Below are 22,937 nucleotides of genomic sequence, written 5' to 3' on the forward strand. Positions count from 1 at the left end.
GCCTCTTGCTTCCTCAACTGGTGGGACAGCATCCTACTCGCCTTCTGCCCGTACTCATATACTTCCCCTCTGGCCCTCAGTAGCTGCACCACCGTCTTCCCTGTAGACAGCAGCTCAAACTCATTCTGGAGCGTCTGCCTCTCCTTCAACAGACCTGCCTCCAAAGCGTCCGAATACCTCCTCTCCACCCTCAGGAACTCATCTACCAGCCTTGCTATCTCCACCCCTTCCGCTTTCTCCCTGTGCGTCATAATTGAGGTAAACTCCCCCCTAACCACTGCCTTAAATGCCTCCCACAGCGTGGCGGCTGTGACCTCCCCGGTGTTATTTAGCTGCACATACCCCCGAATGGAAGCCCTTACCCGCTTGCACACCTCCTCCTCCACCAACAACACCACATCCAGTCTCCACTGTGGCCGCAGCCCATTACCCCCGCTCCCAGACACATGCAAATCCACCCAATGTGGCATGTGATCAACCATCCCCGCCAACAACGCCATGTCTGACACGAAAATATCAATCTGAGAGTACATCCGGTGCATGTGAGAGAAGTATGAAAATTGCTTCACTCTCGGCCACTCAAACTTCCGGGTTTTCTCCGGGTGCTCCGGCTTCCTCCCACAGTCCAAAGACGTGCAGGTTCGTTGGATTGACCATGCTAAATTGCCCCTTAGTGTCCAAAAAGGTTTGGTGGGGTTACAGGGTTGAGATGGGTGTGTGGCGGGCTGGGTACAGCACTCTGAACCGCACCCTCTCTTAAAGAGGGCAGCCTTGACCCCGTTAAACAGCCGTTCTCTGCCAGCTCTGCTCTCAGCTCTTGGTACACTTGCAGCTCATTCCCTTCCCAGGAGCATTTCCGGGTCTATCTTGCCCATCGGAGAATCTTCTCCTTGTACATAAAGCGGAGCACCGCATCACCATCGCCCTTGGTGGCTCAGCCGCCTACGGCATCCTCATCAGTGCCCATGTGAGCTCAGTCGACCTACAGGGGCCGGTCAAAGACCCCCTCCCCCATCAACTTCTCCAGCATCTTGGCCACGTACATGCCGGCCTCCGCACCTTCGATGCCTTCGGATATCCCCACAATCCCAAGAATCTGTCTTCTGGAGTGATTCTCCAGACCCTCCACCTTCTCCTTTAGCCTCTTTTGGGTCTCCCGCATCATCTCCACCTCGGACCGACAAGGCGACCTGTTCCTCGTGCTCCCCCACCACCTCCTCCACTTTCTGGATCGCTCGACCTTGGTGCTCCTACCTCTGCACCACTCTCGCAATCCCCGGCTTAATCTGTTCCACCACCTTGGCCAGGTCCTCCAGAGCCTCTTTCCTCTGCTGACCGAACTTTCCATTTTGGAATTCTATTAACGGCTCCGTCTACCACTGGACAGGCAGCGCAACCCCCTTGCCCTCCGCCATCTTATCCTGTGATGCACCACAAAGGCACACCTGTTCCAGCAGCAATTTCCTTCTTGCCCCACTCCTAGTTTGTGGATCCATCCTGTCATAATATACATCCATGTATATGATGGAGGGCAGACAGGCAGTGATTGACACACAGGATGACCAATGAACACACAGAACACAGCAGCCAATCACCAGACAGGACACAACCACTATAAAGCCAGAGGTGTTGCTCGTTCTGGGTGAGTGTGCTTAACACTCAATTTGGCTCTGTTTCATTACTTAGCTTTGGAGTCGCCAGGTATCGTTAAGATACCGCCACAAGTTTCAAGGTCAAGTTCAAAGCAATAAAACCATACACCAATTAGTAAGTTCAAACAAGACACGTTTATTATATTACAATAATCTACTAATCATGCATATAACTATAAGACTAGGCTAATACTACCACTAATAGGCCAAATACTTATCTGGATAAGGGGACTGCCGGATCAGGGAACAACGGCTTCTAGCTTTGTCCTGGGTCCGCAGGCTTCCAGTAGTTATGGACTACAGGGGGTCAGGAGTGTCTACTCTCATAGCGTGCGTTGTGACTTACTTGTTGGTGGCTGCTGTCCAGACCTCTCCTCCTCAAGGGTCTTCTGATGCAACGGTGTTCTGCTGGGAGGGCTGGCTGGTCAAGGAGAGGCTGGCAGAGAGAGAGAGCTGGGGTCGCGGTCTCTGTCTTATACTCCTCTCAGGGTCTTGCGCCCACCTGGGCGGACCCTCTATACTCTCGCAATCGATTGGGTCTCTTCCCAATCGATTGATTTAAATTCCCCAATAACGGGGCAGTACCTCGATCCCTGGGCGGTTCTTGGGACTTACTGTTTTGGACTTCTTTTGGCGCCGAAAAGTCTGGCCTTCCATTTAATGTATCGATTTGTGTTAACTTGTTTCCATTGTACCTGGGGATCGCCCGGTATCGCCTCATTAGTATGCTAACTGTTTTCTTTTCATAGTGCTGTCTGGTTTCTGCAGCAGTCAAAACTGGTTTCTGCAGTAGTCTGAATATACAAGCGCTTTGCAACATGTCCAATTTCCCTGCATTCCTTGCAATCTTCCATTTTGTGTTGGGCAGTGGTCACCCCAGGTGGATACAGAAGGCAATAGTTTTCCCGCTCTCTCGGGACCCAGCCACTGAGACAGTCTGAGCTCTTGAGCAGCAGCCAGTGCAAACACCATGTGGTAGTCAGTAAGTCTGGTCAGGCTACCCTCAGGTCTCCAGTCAAGTCAGCATAGTGTCAACCCACAGTTAAGCATGTGAAAATAGTTAAATGTTAAATAAAATCGTGTTGCATCTCATCAAGTGTTGGAAGCCTGTCTCTCTCTACACTGCATCAAACGAAGTCCACATAGACCCAGCCTACCCAACACATCACATCCACTAGCCACACCAGAGGAGTAAAGCCTTCCCCAGGCACTCCTGCACCTCTTGCCCTCAAATGCTTCGCCCTTTGGGCAGAAAAAAGACTGAAAAAATCAGCCTTGAGCGGGAGCCACCAAATGTGCGACCACTCACTCCATGGCAGCCACCGGAAGTTGCGGTTTCACGATTTTTGAAAGCACAAGTGAACCGCGCCATCGGGAATTCGGCCCAATGGAGGCGGAAAATCACGGAGGCCTCGGAGAATGTCGGACCCGCTGATGATATGCAAACGGCGTCTACTTACATTTGTTCCGGAATGCAATGACGCCATTGTCGAGGTGATGGAGAATTCTGATTTAGCGTTGAATCACCGCTCGTCACGTCCTCGGCATCGGAACAGATTCTCCGCCCAATTGCGTTTCCTGATTTCAGCATCGGCCAATGGAGAATCCCGCCCATGGTGTTTATAGAAGATACGCACCTTAAGATCAAAGACAAAACGAGGTTGAGGAAGGATGGGATGGGATAAGTGCTCCACTCGGGTTTGGACTTGAAGATGAGAGGGACGGCAGTCCTCATTAGCAAAAGGATGGGGTTCGCAGGCAGCAACATTGTGGGATATGCAGTGTGTAGGTACGCAATGTTGAATGGTGGATTGGAAGGCACACCCATGGTTTTAATGAATGTTTATGCCCCAATTGGGATGACACTGACTTCGTGAAGAAGCTGCTGGCTAAGATCCCGGACTCGGATACACATCCGTTGATCACGGATGGAGATTTCAATAGGGTTCTCAATCCTGTGCTGGACCGATCGTATTCCTAATCCCAGAAAGAAGTATTCAGGTTCATGGAGAAGTTGGGGAGGTGTGGCCCCATAGCAGTTTGTACACCCAACAGCGAAAGAGTTTTCTTTTTTCTCACATGTACATCAGTGTACTCCCATATCGATTTTTTTATTATAGATAAATTGTTGCTGGCATGGTTGGTAGGTTTGAATATTCGGTGATTGTCGTATCAGATCATGTACCATACATTCTGGATCTGTGCGTGGAGAAGGGGGTTTCTCAATGACCGAAATGGAGGTTAGATTTAGGCTTGCTGGCAGACAAGGGGGTTTGTGCAAAGATTGAAGCGGCTCTGGGACAGCTGGGTGGCACAGTGGGTAACACTGCTGCTTCACAGAGGCAGGGACCTGGGTTCGATCCTGACCTCGGGTGATTGTCTTTGTGGGGTTTGCACTTTCTCCCCGTGACTGCGTGGGTTTCCTCCAGATGCTCCGGTTTCCTCCCACAGTCCAAAGATGTGCAGGTTAGGTGGATTGGCCATGCTAAATTGCCCCTTCGTGTCCAAAGGTCGGGTGAGGTTAGAGTGGGGATTGGGCCTAGGTAGGGTGCTCTTTCGCAGGGTTGATGCAGACTTCTTCTGAACTGGAGGGATTCTATTATTCTATGGGCTCCTACATTGAAATCAATAAAAATGAGGAGGCCTCACCTTTCAAACTTTGGGAGGCGTTGAAGACTGTAGGCAGAGGTGTGCTGATCTTGATTAAGGCTCATAAAGACAAAATGTAATGGATGGAAAGACTGAGGCTGGTAGAAACTATCTTAGCAGTTGATAGAAGGTACTGGAAGTCTCCTGATGGGGATCTATAAAAGGAGAGAAAGAAGCTCCAGATGAAGTTAGATCTGATATCAACGAGGAAAGCGGAGGGACAACTGTGCTGGGCCAGGAGTTCCAAGAACATGAAGAAAAGGCCAGTAGGCTGCTTGCACACCAGTTGAGGCGACAGGCGGCGGCGAGGGAAATTGGGTGGATAAAGGCTCTGGGGGCAGGGTGGTCACTGACCCACGGAAGGTGAACGGAGCGTTCAAGGCCTTCTATCAGGGGCTTATACATGTTAGAACCTCTGGGAAGAGACTTGGGTATGAAGCAGGTTCTTAATGGCTTAAACTTCCCGGTGGTGGAAGAAGGTATAATGCAACGGTTGGGAGCCCACTTTGACTGGAGGAGGTAATGGGAGGCATTAGGCTGATACAAACTGGGAAGACTCCAGGTGGATTCCCATTGGAATTCTATAAAGGATTGCCACGATTTTGGGCCATTCCTGATTGAACTGTTCAAAGACTCGGTGAATAAGGGGAAGCTTCAATTCATATTAGCACAGGCCTCCATTTCACTTATTCTATAGAAAAATAACGATCCGGAGGACCGTGGGTCCTATCGACCAATATCACTTCTAAATTGGATGCAAAGTTGTTGGCCAATATCTTACCAATACCCCTGAAAGATCAGTTACCAGGGGTGATAGTGCAGGACCAGACAGGGTTTGCAAAGGGGCTGCAGTTATCGTCAAAAATATTAGGAAATTGTTAAATGTGGTTATGATACCCCCAGCAAGCTAGGAAACGGAGGTAATAATATCTGTGGATATGGAAGAGGCTTTTGATTGGGTTGAGTAGGAGTATCTTTTCGAAATACTAGGACGATTTGGCCTTGGGCCAGGGTTTGTTGGCTGCATTAGAGTGTTATATAGAACCCCCACAGCTAGTGGGCGTACAATACTATCAGTTTGGTTAATTTTAGCTTGCAGCGAGGAACAAGGCAGGGGTGTCCATTGTCCCCGATGCTCTTCGCACTGCAGATTGTGCCACTGGCAATGGTGTTTAGGGCATTGATGGAGTGGAGGGGAACTGAGAGGGGAGGGGTGGAGCATCGGGTCTCCCTGTATGCAGATAACCTGCTGTTATATGTCACAGACTCAATCTCCGTATAGATCGGATTGAGGAGATACTGCCGAAATTCAGCTTGTTCTCGGGATATAAGCTTAATGTGGGAATGAACGAGGAATTCCCGGTCGATGCACAGATACAGGAGAGGGATTTGGAGAGGCTACCTTTTCGGCTGGTTAGAACGAGCTTTCGGCATCTAGGAATCCGGGTGATACATAACTGGGCACAGAGACATAAATTAAACTGACCAGTCTGGTAGGTAGGATGAGGGAAGACTTTAAGAGGTGGGATGTTCTCCCACTGTCATTGGCGGGACGGATCAGGACCGTGAAGGTCCTCCTGAAGTTTCTCTGCCTTCCAGACCATCCGAATCTTCTCGCCGAATTCTTTTTTCATGAGGATGAACAGGATGATCTCGAACTTTATATGGGCAGGGAAACTACCTCGGACTCAGAGGGTATATTTGGAGTGGGACAGATGGTCGGGCATCTTCATTTGAAGCAGTAATTTGTGTCTCTGTATGACATTATTGTGAGTGTTTATGAACATGGGCTTCTGCTTTGGTATCGTGCAGGCACCTCTGGACAGATCTGGATCGGGTTTCTCCAAATTCCCGGCCAAGTGTTGACGCTGGTGTAAACACCGGAGTGGTGTACGCCGGCATCAACGGGCCTCCAGGCCCAGTGATTCAGCGATCCTCAGGGGGCCAGCACGCCGCCAGAGTGCTGCGCGCTGCTCTGGCACCGGCACATGCCCACGACGGCCGTCTCCACACCGCGCATGCGCGTGTAGGCCGTCTTTGCACCGGCATCGCAAAACATGGCGGAGACCTACAGCGGGTCTGCGTGGAAGGAGGTAGGCCCTCTCCAGATCGCAGGAGCCCACCGACCTGTAGCCCCGATCATGGACGCTGTGAAGGCCCCCCAGGAGTCAAATCTCCCTCCCCCCCCCCCCCCCCCCCCCACAACCAGGACGGCCACTGTGGCCGCGGGTCCGAGCACCCGCCAGGTGGTACCAGGTTGGAAACACGCCAGCGGGACTTGGCCAGTCAACCGCGGAGAATCGACTGGCGCCGCATCGACCGCTCGGGCGCGATTGGTGCCAATTCTCCGGTCGCTGGAGAATTAATTGCGTCAGAGCAGCGTGGCGGGAATTTCCCACATCACTGCCGATTCTCTGACCCAGCGCGGGCTCGGAGGATGTCAGCAAATTTACTGCTAAGTCTCATAACATTTGATCAGGAGTGACAATCTGGGGGACTATAGTTCCCAGCTGCCAACGTTGGCAAGCTGTGTTTTGCTGCGTTCTCAGAAAGTGTGGTTAAGCTATTTTAAAAGGGTACGAGCCACCGTGTCAGCAACGAGGAAAGTATTCTAGTTACACCTCTGTTGGGAGAATAGTTTAGGTGTTCGTAAGCATCAAAGTACATGATAGATTTCTAAAAATCGCCATCAATCAATAAAACATGACAACTTAATTAAAACTGTGAATGCGTCCCTTAGAATACATTTTGAGTGCAGCAGCTGACATCCCTTCTGTTCAAAGCAATAATCTCACTTTCCAGTTTGGTGTATTCAGTCTATCATGAATATTTTCCCAGCTGCTCTGATACTCAGATTACTCTGAGTATCTTGCAGTTTATTTGTCTTTTTAACATCCTTCATGCACTAACTTAATCGTATTGTTCTGCCAAATATTACCAGGAGTGTCTTCCTGCTGCTCCCTTCAAGCTGAAAGACGGGTTTTTGTTAAATATGAATTGCGGAAAGTCTACCCGACTAGATTTTCAAGCAGGGCTCAGCCTGGTATGATCAGAAGTCCCAAAACATGCGGGAACCTTATTAAAATGATCAATTGAGGTCCTCCACCAGTTGTTGTATTCCACAGGGGGATGTGCAGACTTTGCCCAGAGGAAATTCATGTTAAGTTGCTGAAGTGAGTCTTGCGGGGACAACTGAAGGCCATCCCATAAATGTTAAAGAAGTATCTGTCGTCCTCATTTTCATGTTATCATGAAGGAAGAGATTGCTGCTGCCCTGCCCCATGGCAACCACAACAGTTCCCCCGCCCCCCACAATCTCATTGAAACAATAGCTTCTAGCCAAGGTCCACAGTGGAGCTGCCAGATCCCCAAATCCTCATGATGGGTGAGCTTCCTGTCAGCAATTATTCATCTCCAGCAGATCACCGATCACACTGAAAAGAAGACATTGGTCAGGCAATGTGATTGTTCCTCCCACTGTCTATCTGCTGCATGTAATGCCTGAACGTTCATCCCTGCTTTCCAAAGAAGACCCGCTCACCTTCAGCACCTCAATCTCATTGATGGATTATTAAGAGACTTACTAAACGTATGAGGTGATGCACTCTCGGACGACTAACAAGACAAGGAAATACACAATGAATGGAGGAACGCTATGAAGTACAAAGGACCAGAGGGACCTTGGGGTGAATGTCCATAGAATCCTGAATGTAGCACGATAGGTAGGTAAGGTGGTTAAAAAGACCTATTGGATACTTACCTCTATTAACCAAGGCATTGGGCACGCTATACCGACCATGCCCATTGAATACAAGAGGCTATGATGGAGCTGTATAAAAAGCTGGTTACACCACAGCTGGAGTATTGTGTGCAATTCTGGTCACCACACTATAGGAAGGAAATGATTGAACGAGAGAGGGTGTAGAGGAAATTCACCAGGATGTTGGCGGGCTGGAGCGTTTCAGCTATAAAGAAAGTCTGGAAGACTGGGATTGTTTTCCTTTGGGCAGAGAAAGTTTAGGGGGCATGATTCAGGTGCACATAATTATGAGGAAAAAGACAGGATAGATAGGAAAGATCATTTCTCCTTAGCGGAGGGGTCAATATCCAGGGGCATAGATTTTAAGGTAACGGACAGGAGATTTAGAGGGAATTGATGGAAAAACCTTTTCACGGAGAGGATGGTGAGAATCTGGAATTCACTGCTAGACAGGGTGATAGAGGTGGAAATCCTCACATTTAAAAAGCATTTAGATAAGCACTTGAAACTCCCTGGCAAGGCGAAGGACCTAATGCTGGAAAATGGGATTAGGAATGCTGCTTGATGCCCAGCATTGACATGATGAGCCGAAGGGCCTCTTTTTGTGCTGTAAAACATTATGACTCTATGACCCCCTTACAATGAATACATAAACAACATGAGCCTATATATCGCTGTTCTTGAAAATATACTTGTTTATACTCTATCACTGCAGGAGTTCGTTCGAGCAGTGTCCATCTTTAGCTTCTTCACCAATGACCTTCCTTCATCATAAGGTCAAGATGGTCAAGATGGTCAAGATAGTGGCAGCACGGTAGCATAGTGGTTAGCATAAATGCTTCACAGCTCCAGGGTCCCAGGTTCGATTCCCAGCTTGGGTCACTGTCTGTGTGGAGTCTGCACATTCTCCCCGTGTGTGCGTGGGTTTCCTCCGGGTGCTCCGGTTTCCTCCCACAGTCCAAAGATGTGCAGGTTAGGTGGATTGGCCATGCTAAATTGCCTTTAGGGTCCAAATTGCCCTTAGTGCTAGGTGGGGTTACTGGGTTATGGGGATAGGGTGGAGCTAGGGTGCTCTTTCCAAGAGCCGGTGCAGACTTGATGGGCCGAATGGCCTCCTTCTGCACTGTAAATTCTATGAAATCTATGTTCGCTGATGATTGCAGTGTTCAGCATCATTACAGCAACTCCTCAGTTATTGAAACAGTCCACACCCACTTGCAGCAAAGCTTGGGCCACATTCAGGCTTGAGATAATGAGCGGCAAGTAACATTCATGCCACACAAATGCCAGGCAATAAATATCTTCAACAAAGACAATCTAACCACCTCTCCTTGATACTCGGTGGCTTTACTATCGCTGAATTCCCCCTCTTTCAAATCCCCCTCTAACAACATGCTGGCAAGAAACTGAACTGGTGGGCAGCACGGTGGCCTAGTGGTTAGCACAACCGCCTCACGGCGCTGAGGTCCCAGGTTCGATCCCGGCTCTGGGTCACTGTCTGTGTGGAGTTTGCACATTCTCCCCGTGGCTGCGTGGGTTTCGCCCCCACAACCCAAAAATGTGCAGAGTAGGTGGATTGGCCACACTAAATTGCCCCTTAATTGGAAAAAATAATTGGCTAATCTAAATTTATAAAAACAAAAAAAAAAAAGAAACTGAACTGGACCAGCCATATAGATACTATGGCTACAAGAGCAGGTCAGAGACTGGGAATTCTTTTTTTAAAGTAAATTTAGTGTACCCAATTTATTTTTTCCAATTAAAAGGTAATTTAGCATGTTCAAACCACCTACCTTGCATATCTTTAGGTTGTGGGGGCGAAACACACACAAACACGGGGAGAATGTGCTAACTCCACATGGACAGTGACCCAGAGCCGGGATCGAACCTGGGACCTCGGCGCCGTGTGGCGGCAGGGCTAACCCACTGCGCCACCGTGCTGCCATAGAGACTGGGAATTCTAAGGAGAGTAACTCTGTTCCTAACTCCCTAAAACCTGTCCAACAGTTCCAGGCACAAATCAGGAGTGTGATGGAATGCATTCCATTTGCCTGGCTGAGTACAGTTCCAACAACACTCCAGAAGCTCAACATCATCCAGGACAAAGCAGCCACACCCCATCCACCGACTTAAACATTCACTCCCTCCATCACTCCATCCACCAACTTAAACATTCCCTCCCTCCATCACCCCATCCACCAACTTAAACATTCACTCCCTCCATCACCCCATCCACCAACTTAAACATTCACTCCCTCCATCACCCCATCCACTGACTTAAACATTCCCTCCCTCCATCACCCCATCCACCAACTTAAACAGTCATTCTCTCCATCACACCGTCCACTGATTTAAACATTCACTCCCTTCATCACCCCATCCACCAACTTAAACATTCCCTCCCTCCATCACCTCATCCACCAACTTAAACAGTCATTCTCTCCATCACACCGTCCACTGATTTAAACATTCACTCCCTCCATCACCTCATCCACTGACTTAAACATTCACTCCCTCCATCACACCATCCACCGACTTAAACATTCCCTCCCTCCATCACCTCATCCACCGACATAAACATTCCCTCCCTCCATCACCTCATCCACCGACTTAAACATTCCCTCCCTCCATCACCTCATCCACTGACTTAAACATTCACTCCCTCCATCACACCATCCACCAACTTAAACATTCCCTCCCTCCATCACCCCATCCACCAACTTAAACATTCCCTCCCTCCATCACCTCATCCACCGACTTAAACATTCCCTCCCTCCATCACCTCATCCACCAACTTAAACATTCCCTCCCTCCATCACCTCATCCACCAACTTCAACATTCCCTCCCTCCATCACCCCTACACTGACTTAAACATTCCCTCCCTCCATCACCTCATCCACCGAGTTAAACATTCCCTCCCTCCATCACCCCATCCACCAACTTAAACATTCACTCCCTCCATCACACCGTCCACTGATTTAAACATTCACTCTCTCCATCACCCCATCCACTGACTTAAACATTCCCTCCCTCCATTACCCCATCCACCAACTTAAACATTCACTCTCTCCATCACACCGTCCACTGATTTAAACATTCCCTCCCTCCATCACCCCATCCACCGACTTAAACATTCCCTCCCTCCATCACCTCATCCACCAACTTAAACATTCCCTCCCTCCATCGCCTCATCCACCAACTTAAACATTTCCTCCCTCCATCACCCCATCCACCAACTTAAAAATTCACTCCCTCCATCACCCCATCCACCAACTTAAACATTCACTCCCTCCATCACCCCATCCACTGACTTAAACATTCCCTCCCTCCATCACCCCATCCACTGACTTAAACATTCCCTCCCTCCATACCCCATCCACCAACTTAAACATTCACTCCCTCCATCACCCCATCCACTGACTTAAACATTCCCTCCCTCCATCACCTCATCCACCAACTTAAACATTCCCTCCCTCCATCACCTCATCCACCGACTTAAACATTCCCTCCCTCCATCACCCCATCCACCAACTTAAACATTCCCTCCCTCCATCACCTCATCCACTGATTTAAACATTCACTCCCTTCATCAGCAAATAAAAGTAGTAGAAGTGTGTAGTGTATACAAGATGCACTGCATCAAATCATCAATGTTCCTTCGACAGCTCCTTCAAAGCTGGACAAAGACCACAGAAGGACAAAGACAGCAGATGCATGGGAACATCACCAACTGCAAGTGCTCGTCCAGGCCGTACACCATTCCGACTTCAAATTATGCCACCGTTCTTCACTGTTGCTGGATTAAAAGTCCAGAATTCCCTTCCTAATAGCATTGGAGGTGGGCCCACACCATATGGATTGCAGTTCAAAAAGGTGGGTCACCACCACCTTCTCAGGGACAACTGGGGATGGGCAACAAATGTTGGCCTTACCAATGACACCTACATCCTATGAAAGAATATAAAAAATATCGAACAAACCAGGGCTGCGCCAAGACCAGTCTAGAGAATGGAGAGGGGAGGCTGTTCATTTGGGGAGGAACCCTTTGCAGTAATGGCCCATGGGAATTTTGTGCAGCCCAGGTGCATTCCTGCCCGACCTGAAACCACATAAATAAATAAGGACATACTTTTGGGCTGATCTTTGGCTGAACCACCAGCAGAAACTGGAACAGAGCATGTACTTGATAGGGCCAAACAATTTATTTTAGAACATACAGTGCAGAAGGAGGCCATTTTGCCCATCGAGTAGGCACCAACCCACTTAAGCCCTCACTTCCACTGTATTCCCTTAACCCAATAACACCTCCTAACTTTTTTGTAATGATGCTGGCGTTGGACTGGGATAGAACAAAGAACAAAGAACAAAGAAAATTCCAGCACAGGAGCAGGCCCTTCGGCCCTCCCAGCCTGCGCCGATCCAGATCCTTTATCTAAACCTGTCTCCTATTTTCCAAAGTCTACTTCCCTCTGTTCCCGCCCATTCATATACCTGTCGAGATGCTTCTTAAATGATGCTATCGTGCCCGCCTCTACCACCTCCGCTGGTAAAGCGTTCGAGGCACCCACCACACTCTGCGTAAAAAACTTTCCACGCACATCTCCCTTAAACGTTCCCCCTCTCACCTTGAAATCGTGACCCCTTGTAACTGACACCCCCACTCTTGGGAAAAGCTTGTTGCTATCCACCCTGTCCATACCTCTCATAATTTTGTAGACCTCAATCAGGTCCCCCCTCAACCTCCGTCTTTCCAACAAAAACAATCCTAATCTACTCAACCTTTCTTCATAGCTAGCACCCTCCATTCCAGGCAACATCCTGGTGAACCTCCTCTGCACCCTCTCCAAGGCATCCACATCCTTCTGGTAATGTGGCAACCAGAACTGCACGCAGTATTCCAAATTTGGCCGAACCAATGTCCTATACAACTGTAACATGACCTGCCAACTCTTGTACTCAATACCCCGTCCGATGAAGGCAAACATGCTGTATGCCTTCTTGACCACTCTATCAACCTGCGTTGCCACCTTCAGGGTACAATGGACCTGAACTCCCAGATCTCTCTGCACATCAATTTTCCCCAAGACCCTTCCATTGACCATATAGTCCGCTCTTGAATTTGATCTTCCAAAATGTATCACCTCGCATTTGCTTGGATTGAACTCCATCTGCCATTTCTCTGCCTAACTCTCCAATCTATCTATATTTTGTTGTATTCTCTGACAGTCCTCCTCGCTATCTGCAACTCCACCAATCTTAGTATGATCTGCAAACTTGCTAATCAGACCACCTATACCTTCCTCCAGGTCATTTATGTAGATCACAAACAACAGTGGTCCGAGCACGGATCCCTGTGGAACACCACTAGTCACCCTTCTCCATTTTGAGACACTCCCTTCCACCACTACTCTCTGTCTCCTGTTGCCCAGCCAGTTCTTTATCCATCTAGCTAGTACACCCTGAACCCCATACAACTTCACTTTTTCCATCAACCTGCCATGGGAAACCTTATCAAACGCCTTACTAAAGTCCATGTATACGACATCTACAGCCCTTCCCTCATCAATTAACTTTGTCACTTCCTCAAAGAATTCTATTAGGTTTGTATGACATGACCTTCCCTGCACAAAACCATGCTGCCTATCACTGATGGGATGGGCACAGTAAGAAGTCTTATAACACCAGGTTAAAGTCCAACAGGTTTGTTTCCAATCAGTAGTTTTCAGAACACTGCTCCTTCCTCAGGTGAATGAAGAGGTAGGTTCCAGAAACATATATATACATAAAGTCAAAAATGCAAGACGATACTTTGAATGCGAGAGGGATAATCACAGGTTAAAGAGGTGAGAATTGTCTCAAGCCAGGACAGTTGGTAGGATTTTGCAAGCCCAGACCAGCTGGTGGGGGGGTGAATCTAATGCGACATGAATCCAAGGTCCCGGTTGAGGCCGTACTCATGTGTGCGGAACTTGGCTATAAGTTTCTGGTCGCCGATTCTGCGTTGTCGCGCATCCTGAAGGCCGCCTTGGAGAACGCTTACCCAAAGATCGGAGGCTGAATGCCCTTGACTGCTGAAGTGTTCTCTGACTGGAAGGTAACATTCCTGCCTGGCAATTGTTGTGCGATGTCCATTCACCCATTGTCGCAGCATCTGTATGGTCTCGCCAACCAGGTGCTGGTTTAGCTCACTCGGCTAAATCGATGGCTTTTAAAGCAGGTCAGCAGCACGGTTCGATTCCCGTACCAGCCTCCCCGGACAGGCGCCGGAATGTGGCAACTAGGGGCTTTTCACAGTAACTTCATTGAAGCCTACTTGTGACAATAAGCGATTTTCATTTTTCATTTCATTTCAATGTACCACGCTTCAGGATATCTTTTCCTGCAGCGTATGATGTAGACAACGTTGGCCGAGTCGCACAGGTATGTACCACGTACCTGGTGGGTGGTGTTCTCACGTGTAATGGTGGTACCCATGTCGATGATCTGGCACGTCTTGCAGAGATTGCCATGGAAGGGTTGTGTGGTGTTGTGGTCGCTGTTCGGAAGGCTGGGTAATTTGCTGCAAACAATGGTCTGTTTGATGTTGTGCGGTTGTTTGAAGGCAAGTAGTGGGGGTGGGGGGATGACCTTGGCAAGATGTCCATCTTCATCTGTGACATGTTTAAGGCTGCGAAGAAGATGTCGTAGTTTCTCCGCTCCGGGGAAGTACTGGACGACGAAGGGTACTCTGTCGGTTGTGTCCGTGTTTGTCTTCTGAGGAGGTCGGTGCGTTTATTTGCTGTGGCACGTTGGAACTGTCGATCGATGAAGACGAACTTTTATATCCAACTTTTTGTACACTAAGGGCAATTTAGCATGGCCAATCCACCTAAGCTGCATATAGGGACTGGTTTAGCTCACTTGGCTAAATCGCTGGCTTTTAAAGCAGACCAAGCAGGTCAGCATCATGGTTCGATTCCCGTACCAGCCTCCCCAGACAGGCGCCGGAATGTGGCGACTAGGGGCTTTTCACAGTAACTTCATTGAAGCCTACTCGTGACAATAAGCGATTTTCATTTCATTTCCTTGGACTGTGTGAGGAAACTGGAGCACCCGGAGGAAACCCACGCAGACACAGGGAGAATGTGCAGATTCCACACAGACAGTGACCGAAGCTGGGAATCGAACCTGGGACCCTAGTGCTGTGAAGTCACAGTGCTGCCCCCACTGTGCTACCGTGCTGCCTCACTGTGCTATGGCAATGTCTCTTACCATCATTCTGTAAATGGATTTTAATGTGCTATACTCTACGAACAGAAGAAAAAAATAAGTCCTGTTTTTATTTCCATGTTGAAACCTCACTTACTTTAAGAGATCAGTGAAGTAGTGTCAGTGAATTTAGTGTCTGAATGTTGTTAATGTTCATGTTATTATCACATTATCTCAGTGTCTCAAACACTTCAAGAACCTGACCGACTGAACGGCAAGAGTGAGAAAATGTTTTGCTATCTCAGTTTTCAGGATGAGACCTGAGTCATGGCACTCTTCCTGACTAACGCCCTTCCCCTCCCTAACACTTCAAACATAATATGATATTTTACCAACTCTCCTTCTCCTTACAGTGACATATTCACCTGATGCTGCTGACTCCACAACACACACAACAGTACTTTACTCATATTGGGCATGAGCTTGGACATAGTTCACTCCTTAGCTGCGTTTTGTCACATTTCACATTGGGGACATTTTCTACTGTACGACAATCATTCCATTGTGCCTTCAACTTGCTCTTTCTCCTTTGCAGTATTCACACAATAGGAAGAATTGTCACGCCTCTGCACAACCCTTTATATCATCCAGGTGCTAACTCACTCCCTCTCTCTTTGCAAAAGTAGTTGACTCACAACAACCGGGGAAGAGATCTGTGGTCAGCCTCCATCCATGTGGCCAATCAGATGGAGAAGGAATCCATAGGGATCATTGTTGCAAGCAGATGGTTTAACTCTGGCTCTGGCAATGATGATGCTGGAAGCGGTTACCTTCTTCTCTTCACTGTAAATATACCAATCATACAGAAAAATTGGTGAAACAATTGATTTTTTAATTTAAACATAAGACTATTTACAGATAAAATTTACTCGGTAGCTAAAGATAATACATCTAATTTCTACCACTGCTGCTGATAGAGTGGACACAAGTCATGGGACTAATACATCACATTCTGTCGGGGTGGGTAATGGCTGATTGTAGTTTAAGATATGTTTGTCCCCTTAAAGGTGCATGTCATCACATCACAACAGAAGCTTCACTCAGCAACTTCTTGCCTTTTACTTGTACCTATTTTCTTTCTCAAGATATCACAGATACAGTCAGCATGGCAATCAGGTGCCGTATAGTTTTGCCAATTTTATGCCGCACCTGATTAGAACTTATCATGCCATGCTGACCCTTGTCCATCTCCCATTTTCTAGGTACTCTGAAAGCCTGGAGCCTGCAGAACATGACTCAAAGGAGGAAATTCTCCCGTAGGAACATTGGCACTTGCCCAATCCATCCAAAACCCAGCACAGAATCCGAGCACATCCTGAGTGGGATAGATAGTGAATCAGAGAAGCCTGTGCTATGTGTACCACAAAGCACAAGTAAACAATGATCTAGTGAAAGGGGCAGACCAGGCGATGGCTCATTAGAGGGTAACCTGGACTTCTAGCTCTGCTGCCAAAGATGGAGATGATTTTGGGAACCAAACCTCCAAAAGAAAAGGTTTCCTGGTACCTGCTGCAATCTGGGGAGACCTCAAGGTGAAATGGAATTAAGGGTCATTTGTTAATTCAGAAGCTGGGATACTTGTTTGCAGTTTTCACTATCACTGCACAGATCTGAGAGGTTTCTCTGCAGAAGTTCTGTCTCGTGATGTACTGTTTTTTGTATAGCTGGAGGCTAGTGACTCGGCCTGTGGGGACCGTATGGGCAAAGGTTCCTCTTCCTTTTGTGGTCTTTTTCTAGCCATAACTGCAACCCCCTGAAGTTTCCCAATCTGCCTCTGTGGTTCTTCCTCCTCCAAGCTGAACCGGAGTGGAGTGGCCATGATGCCATTTATAGGGCAGCAGGGTAGCATGGTGGTTAGCATAAATGCTTCACAGCTCCAGGGTCCCAGGTTCGATTCCCGGCTGGGTCACTGTCTGTGTGGAGTCTGCACGTCCTCCCCCTGTGTGCGTGGGTTTCCTCCGGATGCTCCGGTTTCCTCCCACAGTCCAAAGATGTGCGGGTTAGGTGGATTGGCCATGATAAATTGCCCGTAGTGTGTTAATAAAAGTAAGGTTAAGGGTTGGGTTACAGGTATAGGGTGGATACGTGGGTTTGAGTAGGGTGATCATGGCTCGGCACAACATTGAGGGCCGAAGGGCCTGTTCTGTGCTGTACTGTTCTATGTTCTATGTTCTATGCCTTCCATTTTGATTCTATACTATGTTTGGGGGGAGGGGCTTTTAAAACAGAAATATAGGTATTTCCAAGGCACAAACCTTTAAGAAAATCTTATGCCGGCACTGCCCATCAGTACTATATGCATCAGGCAATGACCTTTATGTCCACATTTTGCCCTGAAAGTGGTGGTGGGCATTGCTCCGACCTACGTTTCAGGTACAGAGCAGGAATAGGGCAGTGAATGCACCACTGGGCCTTGACTGCCTCGTTCACATCAGGTGAAGTGACAAATTGGTCTATGATCTCAACACTGAATGGTTAAGTGGAATGAAGGTGTTCTATCATTCTGCCAAGCCAGATTATGCAGATAAAAGGGAAGATTTACCTGGGTCTGTACCCAGCACCACTTAGGGTGCAACAAAAATCAGTGAGTCCAAGTGCACCCCTGTATTCATCTTCCACTGATTGAGACAACGGTCTCAAGCTTCCTGATTTTCCCATTTTCACTGTGACTATGCGATTGTGAGACCCTTGAAATATTTCCCCAGGGGGTATTCATTCTGGGGGAGGGGCGGTTTCTGGTCGTTCTCGCCAGTGGGATCTCCAGGTCCAGCTGACGGCGAACCCCCTCCATGAGTTTCCCATTGGCGGGGAACGGATTCAATGATAAACCCCATTGACGGCGGCGGGACGAGAAGATCCCACCACTGGCCAATGATGGGCTGCCTCCCGTCACTGAGAAACACACTGCGGGGGGCGCAGGAAATCCACCCCCGATTTAATTTATTTGAAAATACGTTCTATAGTACAATAATAGAAAGTCAAGAAAGCAGTGCAAAATTGTAGACTGCAGCCAGCTCTTTATTTTTTACGTCTGACATTATGGGCGGGATTCTCCCATTTGGCGGCAGTGTCCGCGGCATGAACGGGCCACTGGGTGTACTGATTCTGGCCCCTACAGGGGGCCAGCACAGCGCTGGAGTGGTTTGTGCCGCTCCAGCCTCCCATCCCGGCACGAACTGTGCACTGCGGGATCCGCGCATGCACGGTGGCCTCTCTCAACGCCCCGGCCCCGACACAACTTGGCGCAGTTCAGGGGCCGGTGGGGAAGAAAATAGGCCCGGGGAGCGAAAGGCTGGCCTGCCGATCGGTGGGCTCCGATCGCGGGCCAGGCCCCATCGGAGGCCCCCCCGGGGTCGGAGCCCCCCTCCACCCCCCCCCCACAGGCCACCCCCCCAACCCTGCATGCAGAGTTCCCGCCGGCTGCAACCAGGTGTGGACGGTGCCGGCAGGACACTGCCTTTTTAGAGCGGCCACTCGGCCCAACCCAGGCCAAGAATTGGCAGCCCGACAGGGTACAGCGGCCCGCGACTGGAGCCACGGCAAACGCACCGGCGCCAATGGCGCCGATTCTCCGCTCCGCAGAGCATTGCGTGCCGGCGTCTGGGCGGCATGGCCCGGTTGCGAGGATTCTCCGGCCCGGCCCTGGGCTGCAAGAATCCTGCCCCATACACCCAAAGAACGAATCAGAAAAAAATTGTAAACTGCTAAATTCTGTGTGAGAAACACGAACAAGGCCAAAAAGTATTTCAAATGAACCTACATAATCAGCAGCAAGGCAGAGAATTTGGATTATATGGTACATTGTAGTATATAATTACAGTTGTTATACTTCACGACAGCTTACTAATAATCACAACACCCTGGTCACAAATTGACTAAGGGCTGATTTGCCATTTGTAGGAAAATGGTAAATGGGAACATATAAGTGTTTATTTGTCTTTCTTGTACTATGGAGATGAGTTAGCAAGTATTATGCAAAAGCACTTTCGTTATAAATCAAAGAATTTTAACTAGCTTCTCTGAATGATGCCACCAGTCATAAAAACACACATTAGCCAAATTGTATGTGACTGAACTGAATCAGTCAATTGCTAGATTTGTAATTAAGTAACTGACTGAAACAGATTTAAATTAATAGCTGCAGTGAATAAGTTGTTCACAGGCTTTTCAGCAGGAGATGTTTAAATATAATCCTCTTCTCTTTCAAAAGGTTTTTGGTTATTTTCACATCATATTTGAAAAAGCTTTACTTTCCCAAATAGCTAATGAAATGTGTCAATTCCAAACAGTTCAAAAAAGAAATGATTAACAGCTGCAGAAAAATGTGTGGTTAGAGACCGTCTTACACAATTTAGCTATTCCAGTCACTGGATGGAGAGCTGGAGCAGTTGTAATGTCAGGCAGGATCATCATCAGTACATCATCTGCTGGTTTCAGCACCCAAGTCACACCCTTTTACACTGCAGATGATTGCTGCAGATGGCAAGCGTGCACCAGAGAAAATGCTGTCAGGTAAAAATTAGTCCCTGCCATTGGGAAAGGTGGTTTGGGTGTATCTCGTAGAAAAGCGGCGTCAATAGCAATCAAATGGCTGCCCCTATCGCTATTTACATGGACTCCACCATTTTAGCAACTGGTCAATGGGAATGTTACCAGATGCAATCTGCAGTACAACATGGGCAACTCATCAGCAAATTAAATGATCACCAATAGTAATCACTTAAAATAATCCGTAATTTAAGAGTTAGTCATCCAGTGGTCATCAATCCTCAGTGACAGACGATCACAAGTCAAGCAGGTCAGTTCAGTAATATAATTCCTAGAAATAATTTTCACTGCTTTAATCACGTTAGAGGGGCTGGTTTAGCACAGGGCTAAAGAGCTGGCTTTGAAAGCAGACCAAGGTAGGCCAGCAGCACAGTTCAATTCCCGTACCAGCCTCACCGAACAGGCGCCAGAATGTGATGACTAGGGGCTTTTCACAGTAACTTAATTTGAAGCCTACTTGTGACAATAAGTGATTTTCATTTTATTTCATTTCATTTAACTTTTGAAATGCTGCAACATCACCACCACCCCCTCCCTCCCATCAGCTATCCCCACAGTCTGATCTTCACGGGAAATTGTGGCTTCAGAAGATACCATGGTGTAAACAAAAAGTTTAGATATCGAAAGCAGTAAAAATCACTGGCTTAGACTTTGGGACCAGAGGACGAGCACTCCTGCTCTTTCCTGGCCCCTTTCCCTTCCCTACCTTGACCCTCCATTTTGCTAAAGCATGGGAACCCGTGTCAGGGTTAAACCTAAACTGGTGAAAAAATTTGAAACAGGCAGTCTCAATAAAATGTATAAATGAACCATTTGGTTCCTGAGAGCAGGTTGGTTCCTTGCCTCCATTAAAATCAAAAGTGTCTGCGTTCAAAGTGGATTCGTTTCAGGTTTGTGATTTCTTTTTTTAAAAAGCAATTTTATGCCCCATCTGATCAGAACTGTCCATTTAGGGGCTCTAAAATTCCACTCTGGGGCAGGAAATCCTAAAATCAGCAGGAAAAAAATTAAGAAAAGTGCTCAGTAACACCAGTCGCTGAATCAGCAAGTTCAAATGGACAGAAGAGATGGGAACACAGGATGAGGCATAGGCCATCTATCCTTCCAGAATGTTCTGCCATTCAATTAAACCATGGTTGATCTGCATCTTAACTCCATTTATCTGCCTTGATCCCTCATCCCATCGTACATCCAGAGGCTGGCTCGTAGATAGTCCCAGGACCAATTTGAGCCAAAGGAAAGGAGAATGGGAGGGGAGCCAGCATTGGCCGACAGTGGCTCACAGTAGAGCAATAGGTTTGTGAACAGCTCTTAGCTCCCCTAGATTCACATGAGATAATTTGATTAAGGTAGCCTTTAAAAAAATAATTTGGAAAGGTCCATAAGCAAGGGTCAAAGAAAGAAGAGAAGAACTCGCATTTCTAATATCACCTCCAATTTTCCCTCAATACTATGCTGAGGTGTTGGCTCAGGATTTGAGTCAAACTATTGTCTCAGGCGTGAGACTACAACCACTGAGCCAAGACTGATATGTTAAACAGTCACCCCGAGAACATCTTCCTTACTATCTCAGCATCTGTATTACTTACATCTATCTATGAAATACCTTGAGACATTATTTTGATAAAAGGCGGTATATAAATGACATTTGTTTTACAACAATCTTCTCTGATCAATAAATGACTGTGGGTTATTTCTAATACCATATATATTACCTACCATTGTTGAGATTAGTTGACAAATACTTAATGAGCGAGCACAACATTCCTTTTCCTGCTATTCCAGCGAAGACATGAAACCATTTGAAATAAGAAAATTTGTATCAAAATTAAATTATGGACAAAGGAGTGTCATTCACCCAACAACAATAACTTCTAGGTTATACATTTTGCACATGTCAGCTTGATGAAAACACCACATACAGCGTGTCTGGCAGATGTCATATGGTTATTTTGTATCAGTTGAGTCAGAAGGTCATGGTTTCCACCTCTACTCCAGAATTTGATCACATAATTTAGGCTGCTGCTGAATCATTATTATATTTTTGGTTGTGTCTTCTTGGAGTCAAAGTCCCATCTGTTCTCTCAGATGGATTAAAAGAACCCACGGCACCATAGGGCAACTCGGTGGCACAGCGGTTAGCACTGCTGCTTCACAGCGCCAGGGACCCGGGTTCAATGCCAGCCATGGGTCACTGTCTGTGTGGAGTTTGCACATTCGCCCAGTGTCTGCGTGGGTTTCCTCTGGGGTTTCATCCCACAGTCCAAAGATGTGCAAGTTAGGTGGATTGGCCACGCTAAATTGCCCCTTAGTGTCCAGGGATGTACAGGTTAGGTGGGGTTATGGGGATAGGGTGGGGGAATGAGCCTAGGTAGGTCAGTGCGGTGCTCTTCCAGAGGGTCAATGCAGGCTTGATGGGCCGAATAGCCTCCTTCTGCACTTTAGGGATTCTATGATTTGAAGAAAAGCAGGGAAGTTTCCCTTGACCAACATTTATCACTCAACCAATACCACAAAAAACAGATGAATGGTTATTCATCTTCGCTTTGTGAAAATTGGCTGCCACTTCACCTACAAAGCAAATGACTACACTTTAAAAGCAATTCACAGCTGTAAGGCACTGTAGGATATTCTGACGATGAGAAAGATGCAAGATAAATAACTTTTTCTCATCACACAGATTTCAAAAATTGTTCTTCAAGCAATGCTGACTAACAGTGGCCATGTACTGAAATTGCTCTTTATTCCCTATGAAGCCCCTTATAGCATCATCACGTTCCCTTTCATTTTCGCTATCATGTTTGGTGACTGTGGACATGGACTAGTGATGGCAATAATGGCTCTGGGGCTGATCATGTATGAAAAACACCATAGAAACATAGATATGAATAATGAGGTAAGTGTTTTCTTTCACCAAATAATTGTCCTGACAAATGTGAAATAAGGAAATCTCCACAACTGAATAACCAACATCCACCTTGTCACATTATTATAGGAAATTAGAATCTAAAGTATTTATATTTTTTATTTGTAATTCATTTTAATTTCACATTTCTCAAATATTTAATTTATGAACATT

General features: G+C 47.4%; 1 protein-coding gene across 3 annotated transcripts in view; it reads left to right on the plus strand.

Moving 5' to 3' along the window:
• Positions 1-22,937, plus strand: part of LOC119966356 (V-type proton ATPase 116 kDa subunit a1-like) — a 228,052-nt gene that overhangs the window by 120,137 nt on the left and 84,978 nt on the right. For all 3 annotated transcript variants that reach the window (XM_038797882.1, XM_038797883.1, XM_038797884.1), the window contains one exon: positions 22,615-22,754. In XM_038797882.1, coding sequence (XP_038653810.1) covers positions 22,615-22,754 — 140 coding nt within the window. The remainder of the gene's footprint in view (positions 1-22,614; positions 22,755-22,937) is intronic.

This window comes from Scyliorhinus canicula, chromosome 5, assembly GCF_902713615.1.
Source record: "Scyliorhinus canicula chromosome 5, sScyCan1.1, whole genome shotgun sequence".
In the NCBI taxonomy this organism is placed as follows: domain Eukaryota; kingdom Metazoa; phylum Chordata; class Chondrichthyes; order Carcharhiniformes; family Scyliorhinidae; genus Scyliorhinus; species Scyliorhinus canicula.